Source organism: Chrysoperla carnea, chromosome 2 (genome assembly GCF_905475395.1).
Source record: "Chrysoperla carnea chromosome 2, inChrCarn1.1, whole genome shotgun sequence".
NCBI lineage: Eukaryota > Metazoa > Arthropoda > Insecta > Neuroptera > Chrysopidae > Chrysoperla > Chrysoperla carnea.
In genome coordinates, this window is record NC_058338.1 from 35,583,971 (window position 1) to 35,596,165 (window position 12,195).

The window sequence follows — 12,195 nt, forward strand, 5'->3', positions numbered from 1 at the left end:
AAAATTGATATTTATAGATAACAAAAGGTAGTGTAGTAACATAAATATTCTTACAATGTAATAGTGCAGTGGTTAACGACTTCAGTCCATGATTAAGAGATGGAATTTTGCATATTATCTTCATTTAAGGACTTGGTGCCCATACCGACCTAGCTAAAATTAAATTTAAAAAAGCGTAATAGCGCAAAATCGTGGAAATTTTCGTAAGTTCCAGTTTATCGCAAATAACTTAAAAATCGTTTATTCCAAAGAAAAATCACTTCATAATAAATTGTAGATCATAAAATTTTTCGTTGAGTTCATAACTAATAAAACTGCATAATATTGAATTTTGTCTAGTATCGTGGGTGGTTGAGAATGTCGTTTCTAGAAGAATACGATTAAGTCTGCCATCAAAGGTGGTTGTCCAAAATAAAAAAAAGCAGAACATGGAACGGCTTATATATATGTGCTGCGGAAATAACAAAGTTCTCTCTGAACAGTCATTTTGAAGGGGCGCATTTACAGATTATTGTGAAATATATTGATTGTAAATATATTTTGAAATTAAGTTTGTAAATTATGAGGAACAAATATTGTACCTTTGTGTTAAACATTAAATTAGTGCAAAGCTTTACATTCATATAGTACGAAATTCTATTACTTAATTATAAAAATGGAAGGTTACATAGAAAAAATGTTCCTTACTACTTAGACTATAATATTGATAATAAAATTATGTTCGTTTAATGTCAGTTTATACTTTATCCATTTGCTATGATTTATTTAAAAACGATTGTCAATTAGAAGGACAATGGCCTTTGTACTGGTTTATTTTTTTTTTTTCAAAATTTGTAAAAGAAAATAAATTCATATATGAAAATATTCTTCCTTATGATATTATAGTCCCAGAGAATTGTGTATAGAACTAACACCAAAATTATGTTTGTTTAAATTATGTGGGTATTTTTCCTCCTATTCTGACACTTTATACTCCCAGGTCCTCTAAATTAAGAAGCAGAGAAATGTCTCTTATTCAACTGGTTATTATACCATGTATAAATGAAATATATCAAGGTATACTTAGTTTGTAACGCTTAAAAACATTGATGCTACGAAGAAAATATTGGTATAGGTGTTCATAAAATCACCCAACTAGTCCATTTCCGGTTGTTTATCTGTCCGTCTGTCAACACGATAACTCAAAAAAGAAAAGAGATATCAAACTGAAATAGCGTGCTAAGGACATAAAAAGTGAGGTCAAGTTCGTAAATGAGCAACATAGATCAATTGGGTCTTGGGATCGTAGGATCCATCTTGTAAATAGTTAGAGATATAGAGATTGAACAAAAATATAAGACATTTTTTCGTACACATCATTGTTTACCCGTGAGGTCGCAAATTAGAACAAATATAGTATGCATACATATTGTATTATATCAACTGAGGGTGTGAGAAAAAAGATACTCTTATAACTTTGTGTGTAAGTATCTTTCTTTACTTACTTTGCTCAATTAACATTGTCTATACATGGTATTACAATTAACTCAGTCAATTTATTGTTTCCACTTGTATTATATACCTATAGTTACTTTAATAAAACAGAAAAGTACTACCTAGAAATTCTAAATAGTCTCCAGTCTCCGGTCCAAAGCCGGAGAGATGGCGACCCTATACTTTAGAGCAAAAGTAAAATTTATTTTCTACAATATTGCTTATAATTAAAAATTTAGTATTTTTGACGATACTTGAAATCGAGATATTTGGTAAATTAGAAAAAGAAATTATATTTTTGGCAAATAAAACGCATTGAAAATAAAATAATCACAATATGATTGTTATCATTCCATTTTTGTAATGAAATGCGAATGTATGTAAGTTTGTTTTATATAATGAAATAACAATATATTTTACTATATCCGATAGGAGGTAAACAACATGCTTATGCATAAAAAATAATGAACGAAAAGTATTTAAACTAAGCAGATCAATGCAATAATTTACATCTTAATTGAATTATCTATATAATGGGTTGAGGGCTTATGAATGAATAACTTTGCATTAATTGCTAAAGTCATGGTTACTTTACTAAATAAACATTATTATCAATATGAAAAATACAGGTGAAAACATACAATTGACTGAGGTTATTGTTGAACTAACCTGTATAGAAAGTGTAAAATGTGAGTGCTTACATTATTTATAATAATTAAAAACTTAGAAAATTTTAGAAAACCAACACAATTATGGTGGCCTTTCGGCTGCTTTTTGTTTTGGTTTTCAATTTCATTTTATTAAAAAATTTTCAAAATTATTTTCTAAACTTTTTCATAAAGCCACTCACAAGTTGAAGCTATCTGCAAAATTGTGTTAACGAAAAAATTATTCATACAAAAGTTGTTTATTTTTTATAAAGAACATTTTTATATTTAAACTTGATGTTCTATCCCTAACAGTCTGTTGTCCATTTACATTTTGGACAGATGGGCAGATGAGCAGGCGGATAATCGTTACAAACTTGGGAATAAAATTAGTATACCTGGATATATATTTCGTTTTTAAGCGTTACAAATTTGGGAATAATCTATATTAATTATTATTATTAGTATACCTATATTAAAGGTATATTAGTATATACCTTTCATATATACAGGGTATAAACATAAGAGAAATTAAAAATTATGTCACGGTATCCAAGAAATAATTTGAAAATTATGCATATCATATATAATTTTAGGAATGATGCTTCGATAATTTTAAAAACCAACTTCGTCAATATTTTACAAGCTTTTATTCAACTTGCAGTATTTGTTTTATGTACTCCTTGAAATTCGTTCACAAATCAAAGCTAGAAAAGTATTATATTTACGATCATTAGTATATGCCATTACTTTCGCCTACGAAAATTCTATTCAAGCCAGGGTAAATTTGGCTGAAGTGACCTCTTACCCATCAACGATGAGCTCATTCAATAATATCCAATACAATTTTTTCAATTAAAAACCATTTATTTACATGGTATTGAATTTTTACTTGGCAATATTATGTGTAGCCCAAGTGTAGCCCTTAGAAGCACGTATGTGAAAATACGATTTATGTTAACAAGAACATCGTTAATGTTTTAAAGGTATGCAAAAATCTTTATTTTATCGAATTGTTAAAATCAATTTTTTTTCTCCCTGAAATCATTCAGTTCAATAAATATGGTGGAAGCGCAAGAAAATAAATAGTATAATAATAATTATTATATTATGAAATGTTATCTGCGCTTCCACCATCAAAGATTTTTTGGTAAATCGTGAATCGTAAACATCGGCCAAATTTTATAAATTTTTTCAAATGTTTCAATTCAATCTTAGGTATTGTGTGAAAATCACGCCCAAAGATTCCGAACAGAAATACATACCAAACTAATAAAAGCGTATTAAAATAGTATTTTTAATAACAGGTTGTATCTTAAGATAGGAAGAAGACAGGAGTATCTTTGGTACCTCAAAGTCATATTTTAAGAAATATTACACTATATATAGAGGTATAAAGATGTAATTAAAATTTTAGTATATTTAATACCATAAGTAATTGTTATACGCGTTCAACAGAAGGTATATAAAACCCCCAGAATTGTTAAATAATTTGTTAGTTTTACTTTAGATAATCTTAATTAACAAGCATCATGTTCAGACTAGTAAGCACCATTCTTTTCATTGATTTATTTTTCCATACTTTTCTTCATATTAAACAACCTTCAAGCTTAATGCTTTCATAACACCATTCTTAAAACATAATATTAACAAAATTATTAACTGCTTAATTTAGAATCATAAATATCTTATAAACACATTCCCATATTAAGATTTCATATTCAATTATTCACCCATTCTGATTATTAGACAAATTTCCAATTTTATAAAATAGCTTTCGTTATAAAAAAGTTTTCCTCAAATTTGAAAACCTTTAAATATTCCAATTTTAAGTATTTATTATCAAAATTAAAAATTACCAAAATTTGGCCTTCAGTCTAGAAAATATGTCAGCACTCTGACCTGAACGACATACATATCCATAATTAGAACAATTTAAACCTTCTTTAATAATTTTCATTTACATTTATTCACATTCAACCGGAACAAAATTGATAAATAGGGTACGATTTTTATGTATTTTAGGGCAGAGTGTTAAAAAAAGTCTGTATCCTAATTTAAATTCAATCGTTTCGAATTCAATGTAAAGCAACACGTATTTTCATAATCAGTAACATCAAATGAATTCAAATTCACCTCAGCACCTATACCACTTATTCTATTTCTTAAAATATCCTCTTTTAATATTTAATTTAAACTTAAGAGCTATTATAGTATTTTAGATACGTTAAAATATTTTTCTTTGTAGATATCTTTCATTTGTCTTCTAAGTTGTGTTTTTGCTGCACCTGGATACCTAGGTGGTTTGGGATTGGGTGGTTACGGAGGTTTAGCAGCAGCACCAGCATTAATCCATGCACCAGCAATAGCAGTAGCTCATCCAGTTGCAGGAGCTACAAGTTATGTACGCTTCACCAAAATAACTCCTCCAGAACCAGCTATAGCAGTTGCTCATGCTCCAATTGCTGTGGCTGCTCAGCCAATCATTCAAAAGGTAAGTGAAGTAGCATAAAGAAAGAAATTTGACTCTGAGGAATTTAGTTTAAAAAACTAAAATCCTCATTCCTATCAAAATCATTCGAATTTTTATTGAACTAGAATTGTTCCTAATGGCAATAAGCTCATAACACAAGAAGTGTCGTGAAGAATGTCATTCATTACTCTTTTTAAAGAGTAAAAAAAAATATTACCTTTTTAGAGTTAGCTATATATAACAATAAATTAAAGCTAAGGCTACTCAGATAACGTAGGCTCAAGAAAAATTTTCTTATTTTTAATTCATAAAATATTTTTTCTAATCTCTTGCCTAGGTAGGGCATATTTTGGTAGTTTATATCTTAAGTAACTCAATTTCATGCAATTTTTAAAGATCAAGTTAGAAAAACATTGGCTGTAAGCCCGAAAAGCAATTCTTGTGGAACATTAAATAGGATTGACTATATTCTGGAATACAATATTGTATGTTCTTCTTGCATACACTTTTTACACTCGACGAAACTAGAAAAGGGTATTGTTATACTAGATAGCAATATCCTTTTCTTCTTTCTCCCCGTGAAAGTAGCGTATACAAAAAAAAAAAACAACAACAACAACAACAAACATCATTATTTCAAAAAAATTTTTATTCCATTATTTTTATGAATTGGCGGATAGCTTCGTTATTTGAAATCTCAGAGCCGCGGATGAAAACAAGTAGCAAGTAATGTTGTAGAGCATTATAATGTGCTTTTCATTTCATTAAAAATAACATTTGGATATTGTTTTTTAGACAATTTTAGCACCACAATCATATGGACTTACTGGACTCAGTGGAATTGGACTTCATGGAGGTTATGGACTTGGTGGAATTGGACTTCATGGAGGTTATGGACTTGGTGGTCTGGGACTACTTGGTCATGGTGGATATCATATCTAAATAGACTACATGCAACAACACTAAATTAATTACCTAAAAAAAATATGAGTAGATTTAATTTTTAAATAAATATATTTATTTATGTAAATAATATTATTGTTTTTATTTTATACCTAAACTTTTATTAAATATTTCGCAGAGAAAGACATGAAACGAACAACCTAGTCACTTTACAAGTAAAAATTTGTGAATGAATGATTTGTGATCAATATTTAAGTAAAAAATATTGATCACAAATCATTCGTCAATTTACCAACTAGAAACAGTAAAGTCAGATATCGATTTCGCACGATAGACACTTTACGCAGTATTCAAGCCAGCCGAGGTGTTTTGAGGCCCTTAAAATGCATACTTGAAAAAAAATACAAACAAAAATACTTGAATAAAATGAGTTTCGCAATGAACTCAATAACCCTTTAAAAAACGAGCAAATGGGGCGACAGAATACTGAAGTAAAGTAAAAATAGGGACAAATTTCTATTAGAAGGTTATTTATAAAATAAAAAATAACTTTTGTTTGAATATTTTTACGTAAACTTAATAAATACAGAGTATAAATATATAGTGCAAAAACAAGTTATACATATTAAATAAGGTTGTAATATAAGTTTTCCTCTATCTCTTACGAGTTATGAACGTGGAACGCCAACACCAGTTATACAGAGCTACTAATTTATCTCCTTCGCTGCGATGTTACATCTACGACCGGATGAAAATGTCACATAAGTAGGTTCTTTCTACTATATGCCCTTTCCCAAATTATTTAAAAAAACGTTTCAAAAGTTTTGATTCTGACAATTCAAAGTATACCCCAATAATCAAAGTATGCCCTTTTCCCCACATTGATAACTATTAAACTATTTACCATTTGGAAATATGAATTATTTTTTATTAGAAAAGTAACACCCATTTTCAATATGTATATAAAAAATAATTGACATATATTGAATGTAATTTGCTTGAATAAACGCATTGATATTGCTTCTATGTGAACAGAGTACTATATTATGTAATAGTACTTATTTTCTTTCAATACATTAAAAAGTAATAATGAAAATCATTAATACCGAGTGTCCTGATTGGTTTCCAATTAAATAGTTAGAATTAGCTAAGAAGATTTTACAAACAACAACTTTATAATAACTGATGGTAGAAATATTTGGTATGGGTACTTGGCTGAATAATTTTCTGTTTTATATAAAATCACCGCGTTCTTCAAGAAGGAATTTTCTAGGTTTTCTTCTTCTTACATTCGGTGAGCGTACGTTGTCTATTTGATATTCTGTAGAGATTGCTGTATTTTATAGGAAACAACTATATTTTTGGATAATAATTTCGAGACCGTGCAAATATTCCCATAAAGGATCAAAATATCAAAGTTATAAGAATGTAGAATTTTCGAAGGTAATTAAAAAATTTACACAAGTAATTTGTACGAATTACTTATAAAATCATTATTTGTAAAAATTTACACAAAATTTATATATACTGAATTATTAACTTTCTTATCTAACACTATAAGAAACACAGATTATGCCAAATATAATATTTAAATTTTGATTTCGAATTCGATATGTTTTTAAAGCTCCGTCCATTTGACAAAACACAATTGCCTAAATTTTTTTGAGATCCTGTACTTTATGTTCGTAATACAATTATTATATTGAAAGCTTTTTTGAGGTCATGTAAACAATTCCTTTTAAAAAAAAATATTTTACAGTACTATGTTGTCATTATTAAGTAAATGAGGTATTTTATGAATTTAATAGTTATTCAGATTGACATGTAACATTCATCAAAGTCTAATTTTTCGACATTTTAAGGACAACGAAATACTATTATTGTTTAAAAACTTTGTTACTAGGTAGGTAATTGCTCAATAAACAACGAAAACATTGAAATGAACCCTAAATAATTACAGATAAAAGAGTTCCCTCAAGTCCCGTTTCAAAAACATTGAAATAGCAGTGAACTTTGAATTATGTTTCAAACTGGTATAATTTGTAAACTAACGGCGATCCATTCATTATACGAAAAACGTATCTAGAAGGTTATACCTTTATGAACTAAGATGACTATCGTTTACTTATTTTGAAATTTAAGTTATAAATCTGAAAAATTAACATTTTTTTAACAAATAATGCTAAATCTGATGATCGAACTCTACCACCCTGGATACCAATTCCTACCTTTTTACATCGCCCAAGTGTAAAGCTAAAAACTTGATATAACCATTTACTAAGAATATATGAAAAAAGATAAAACAACGCAGCAAAGATACTGTAACAGCAAACAAAGACGGGTACCGCAAGTGGGTCCCTAGCACAAGTAATTAAATAAATAATTATCCTATAATTTTATATATCAATTGGTATATTGAAACCAGATTATTTTTTTAGACATATATGTGAATACTTTAAATGAATTTGATTTGATTGCTTCATATTAATTACTAAAAGAATTCATTATGTTGGAAATAACCAATTATATATATATTTATAAATCTGGCTCTCGATTTTATTAAAATAGATTCCATTAAAATAATATCAATTTAAGGTATAAACTAGTATATAATTTTTGGATCTTATTTCAAATGTACGAATATAATCTATTGAACTAATTGAAATCTAAACTGATTACTAAAAAGCTAAGAAAGACAGTGGAAACTTTAAGTGAGAAGATCACCCAGAAAACCCGGTTTGGTCACTCAGAAAACCCGGATTTATCAGTGAAGATAAATGATAGCATCAACAGAAAATTGAAAATTATAACCGAAAATATACCGCCAATAAGTATTAATCCACCTTAATGGACGCAATGATATAAGACTTTATAATGTGGGTATAGAATCGTTTTTCCAAATAATGTGAACCCAATTCGAGAGGCATTATTTTTGTGGTTAAAAAAACTGATATCGTAAACCAAATTTTTCAAAAATTTTAAGCTAAAAAAATAAGAAATCCTTGTGGTACAGATCTATTTTTTCTGTGGTACTTTATTTAATTTGCCGTTTTATCAAAATATATTTTCAAGAGTCTTTGAAATATTAGGTAAAAATCCTTATATTTTTTTGCTGATTTTGCTGAATAAAATATACTTTTAAGAAAGAAAATTATCTGTTTTAGTGTAGTTTGAACGTCGAAAACTCGTATTTTTAGTTTTCAAGCTATAATTATGCATAGGTAACTTTTATATTATAATGAGTGAAATTTGAGTGTTTTTTTTGAAATGGATCGACCTGAAAACATAAAGTTCTGCCTCTACCAGGCAGCAATTTTTACAAAGCAATGCTTTAAACTAGTATCTAATATAATTCGGGTAGTAAAAATAACATCAAATGTTATAATTATGGAAATATTTTGATATCTATCTTAGATGTAATCTCTAGGGTGTAATTACATCGCAAAAATGGAAAACTGTCAAGGGCTACCACTCGGATGTTGACAAAAACATTTAATTGCAATCATTATTCTTTTATGTGAGTGAAAAATCAAATAATGTATCTAGATCAATTAATTACCTTTAAAATTAATCTTTACATGTATAGGTATTCGTTAATTACTTTTAAATATATGTTTTCTTTAATTAGATAATGAAGTTCTTTCTCAAAATTTGGTATTACAAGGTGTGGTTGTTTTTCAGAATACATTCTTATTTGCATATTTTTCTTCTATACTTTATAAAAAACTATAATTTTGTTACGCCATATCTTGCCTTCAATTTTTTTAAATTTTGATATAAAGATACTCATAAATCATGCTTACTCCCCACGAAATATTCCCAACGCCGTTTTCAGGCCACTTAGAAAATATACCCAGATTCTTTTATCAATTAATCTTCCGTATCTCAGTCCCTACAAAAGGAAACAGTGACTAAAGCCAACTGAAATGTTACGACAAAAGAGTGTTTCTTTAAGACATAGTATGCTATTTTACAGTTTATGTACTAATGCAGTTGGCTTAAGTCTATTTTCGCGCTGATAGCGTCATTTGCGATTCCCTAATTTTTGAAGGTGATCCCAACAGTATATTATCCTGTAATATATAGTTGTTATGTCGACTAGGTTCTTGCAATCACTGAGTGTCTTTGCCTCACTACTTTTTATCTTCGGTCACAGATAGAACCTCTGAATTATATACCAACGCATTGCCATCTGGTCATCGTCATAGTTCAAGATGCAATAGTATTGTTGATGTCTCTTCTCTTTTAATTAATGAGCTGAGAGTAATTCCACGTTAAGAGTAAAATTTTATTGGAATTAAATATAGAAAAATTGGTGTGATAGACCTTTCTGCCACGATAAGAGCTGTCACACCAAATTTTCCTGAAAATGGATAAAATTTGCAATAAAATGGTTTCTTACAAATTAATTTCCATGAAAGTGCAAAGTACTTGTAAGTATTAAAATTTTAAATTAAAATGTAATCCGAAAACCACAGCAAAACGCTCCTTTTTTAATTTGTCAAACTATTTTTTTGATTGTTCATAAATATTAAATAGGTAGACCAACTTTGAAATAGTATGAATATACAAAATAAACTATATAATAAGACCAAGAATGTTGTGTTCAAAGAAAAAATTTATTTATGGTATTGAGTACAACTTACGAAGTGTGACTTGAAGAATGTGAAATATGGTTTAGCAGTTGTATATTTCACATAAGATGATATTATATATAAACCTCATAAAACATCAAATAACCAATCAGTTATATAAATTACTTGACAAAATCTAATCAAAATTTCAAAATTTCTTAGAAAAATATTAACATGTGGACTCTAGTAAGACTTTAGAATAATACAAATATAATATAAGCACTAACCATTTACAGTATCAATGTCCTTTTTCACAAGTGATTACAAAAAGGGGGAAACTTCGTATATGACTCGTTATGGTGTATCTAAAACATTTTTATTTGGAAAAATTCTGAAAAATAGAACGTTTACTCTTGCGGAGCTCCGAAAATTTTGGCTTGCGTCACAATCTTAAAATTGATAAGATAATAATAATTAAATAAATAGAAAAGCGAAGAGTTTCGACACCTAACATAACCGCTGGTGGTTATTTTAGACAAAGTTTCGAACTAGGGTTTTTTGTTATTTAATTATCTTCTAGAATAATACAAAAAAAGGATAATATTTAATTTTAAGATTGTTATACACACAAAATTTAATTAAAAAAGAAAAAAAATATTTTCGATTCACGATAACTAAGCCACCATACCAATTGTACTCCTCTTAATGATCACTTGTGAAAAAGAGCCTGAAATTGATTATAAATAAACGCATTGGCATAACTAGCCAATGCTATTTAAGGATTTATGTAAATTAAAAGTTATAATACGAGATTATTCGAAAGCTAAATAAAATTTTTATATTTATAGTTCTGCTTCGCATTATTCTTAAATTCAGTATTTGCTGCGCCTGGTTACCTCGGTTATGGCGGTTATGGCGGTTATGGTGGTATAAGCGCTATACCTGCGATTTCTGCATTGCCTACAATAGCACACGCTCCAGCTATAGCAGCAGTTCCAGCTATCGCAGCTGCGGTACCAGTTGCTACAGGCCCTGTTGTATCTAAAACTGAATATCATATTTCTCATCCACCATCTGCTCCTAGAATTGCAGCAATTAAGGTAAGATTTATAATGTTCTCAGTCAAACTTAATTAAAAAGCGAATTTCATTATTCCATTCCAAGAAAAGTTTCATTGTTCACAACCACAAAATAAATTTCTATAATTTTTATAAAACTAAAATTGAATGTCAATTACCGAGTATTAATATTTGTAATGTTTTTCAATTTTTACAGACAGTTGCACCTGCAATTGCAATCCAACCAGCTATTCATATTCCACAACCAATTATCCAAAAGGTATAATATCTCTATTTTTTACTTATCATAAACTTGGAGACATTTTAGAAAATTTAATAAACTTGACATATCTTTTACAGACAATTTTACCAGCAGCTCCAGCGATAGCAATTGGGCATTCTGGCCTTGGTGGTCTTGGTCTTGGTGGACTTGGGCTTTCTGGATTTGGACATTATGGATTTGGACATTCTGGACTTGCGTCAACAATTCATATTTAAAATCAAACTAGTCAATTTTGTTAATTGTTGAAAAGTATTACTATAAGAACAAATTGTATTGTATAGGCCAAACAAACGATTTAAAAAAAATTATTGCCAGTAAGTTTCTTTTTATTTATGATTAATTTAATTTTTATTAATTTAATTTTATTTATAATTAATTTATTTATGATTTTATCAATTTAATTTATGATTAATATAATATACACAATAAATTAATGTTTAGTGGAAAGCGGTATGATTTATACCTCGAAATACAAGGCCAGTCAATGAATCTTTATTTAAAGCTCACATAAAGATTAAAATACAAAAATTTGTGTGATCTTGGATCTTGTAAACCGTAAGAGATACAACAAAAATAATGTAAAAAATGTTCCTTGTTAAAAATAAACAACTTGTATTTGAAACATTTTTTTGTCAACATCATAGTTTACCCGAGAGGGCCCTTCATAATCAGGCCTGAACATAAGTATCCATTTTCTCTCCACCTAAGAAGAAGCTTCGAGCGACTACTTCAATTGACTTTTATTATAAAAGTAGATGTTTTTTTGTGAAAGAGAGGCGGATGA

General features: G+C 28.4%; 2 protein-coding genes across 2 annotated transcripts; both read left to right on the forward strand.

Moving 5' to 3' along the window:
* The first annotated feature begins 3,641 nt into the window (after positions 1-3,641).
* LOC123292648 (cuticle protein 63-like) lies at positions 3,642-5,535 on the forward strand. Its single transcript, XM_044873361.1, has 3 exons — positions 3,642-3,664; positions 4,369-4,614; positions 5,389-5,535. The coding sequence occupies exons 1-3, from the start codon at positions 3,653-3,655 to the stop codon at positions 5,533-5,535; spliced, it is 405 nt and encodes a 134-aa protein (XP_044729296.1). The 5' UTR covers positions 3,642-3,652.
* Positions 5,536-10,304: 4,769 nt separating this feature from the next.
* On the forward strand, positions 10,305-11,626 carry LOC123292649 (cuticle protein 65-like). Its single transcript, XM_044873362.1, has 4 exons — positions 10,305-10,316; positions 10,919-11,170; positions 11,346-11,408; positions 11,489-11,626. Exons 1-4 carry the CDS (start codon positions 10,305-10,307, stop codon positions 11,624-11,626), a joined length of 465 nt encoding a protein of 154 aa, XP_044729297.1.
* The last annotated feature ends 569 nt before the right edge of the window (positions 11,627-12,195 follow it).

What these genes read in the sequence shown, in the direction of transcription:
- LOC123292648 (XM_044873361.1), top strand. An exon ending in CTCAGCCAATCATTCAAAAG is followed by an intron (nt 4,615 to 5,388) that starts GTAAGTGAAGTA and finishes ATTGTTTTTTAG; the next exon opens with ACAATTTTAGCACCACAATC.
- LOC123292649 (XM_044873362.1), top strand. An exon ending in CTAGAATTGCAGCAATTAAG is followed by an intron (nt 11,171 to 11,345) that starts GTAAGATTTATA and finishes CAATTTTTACAG; the next exon opens with ACAGTTGCACCTGCAATTGC. An exon ending in CACAACCAATTATCCAAAAG is followed by an intron (nt 11,409 to 11,488) that starts GTATAATATCTC and finishes TATCTTTTACAG; the next exon opens with ACAATTTTACCAGCAGCTCC.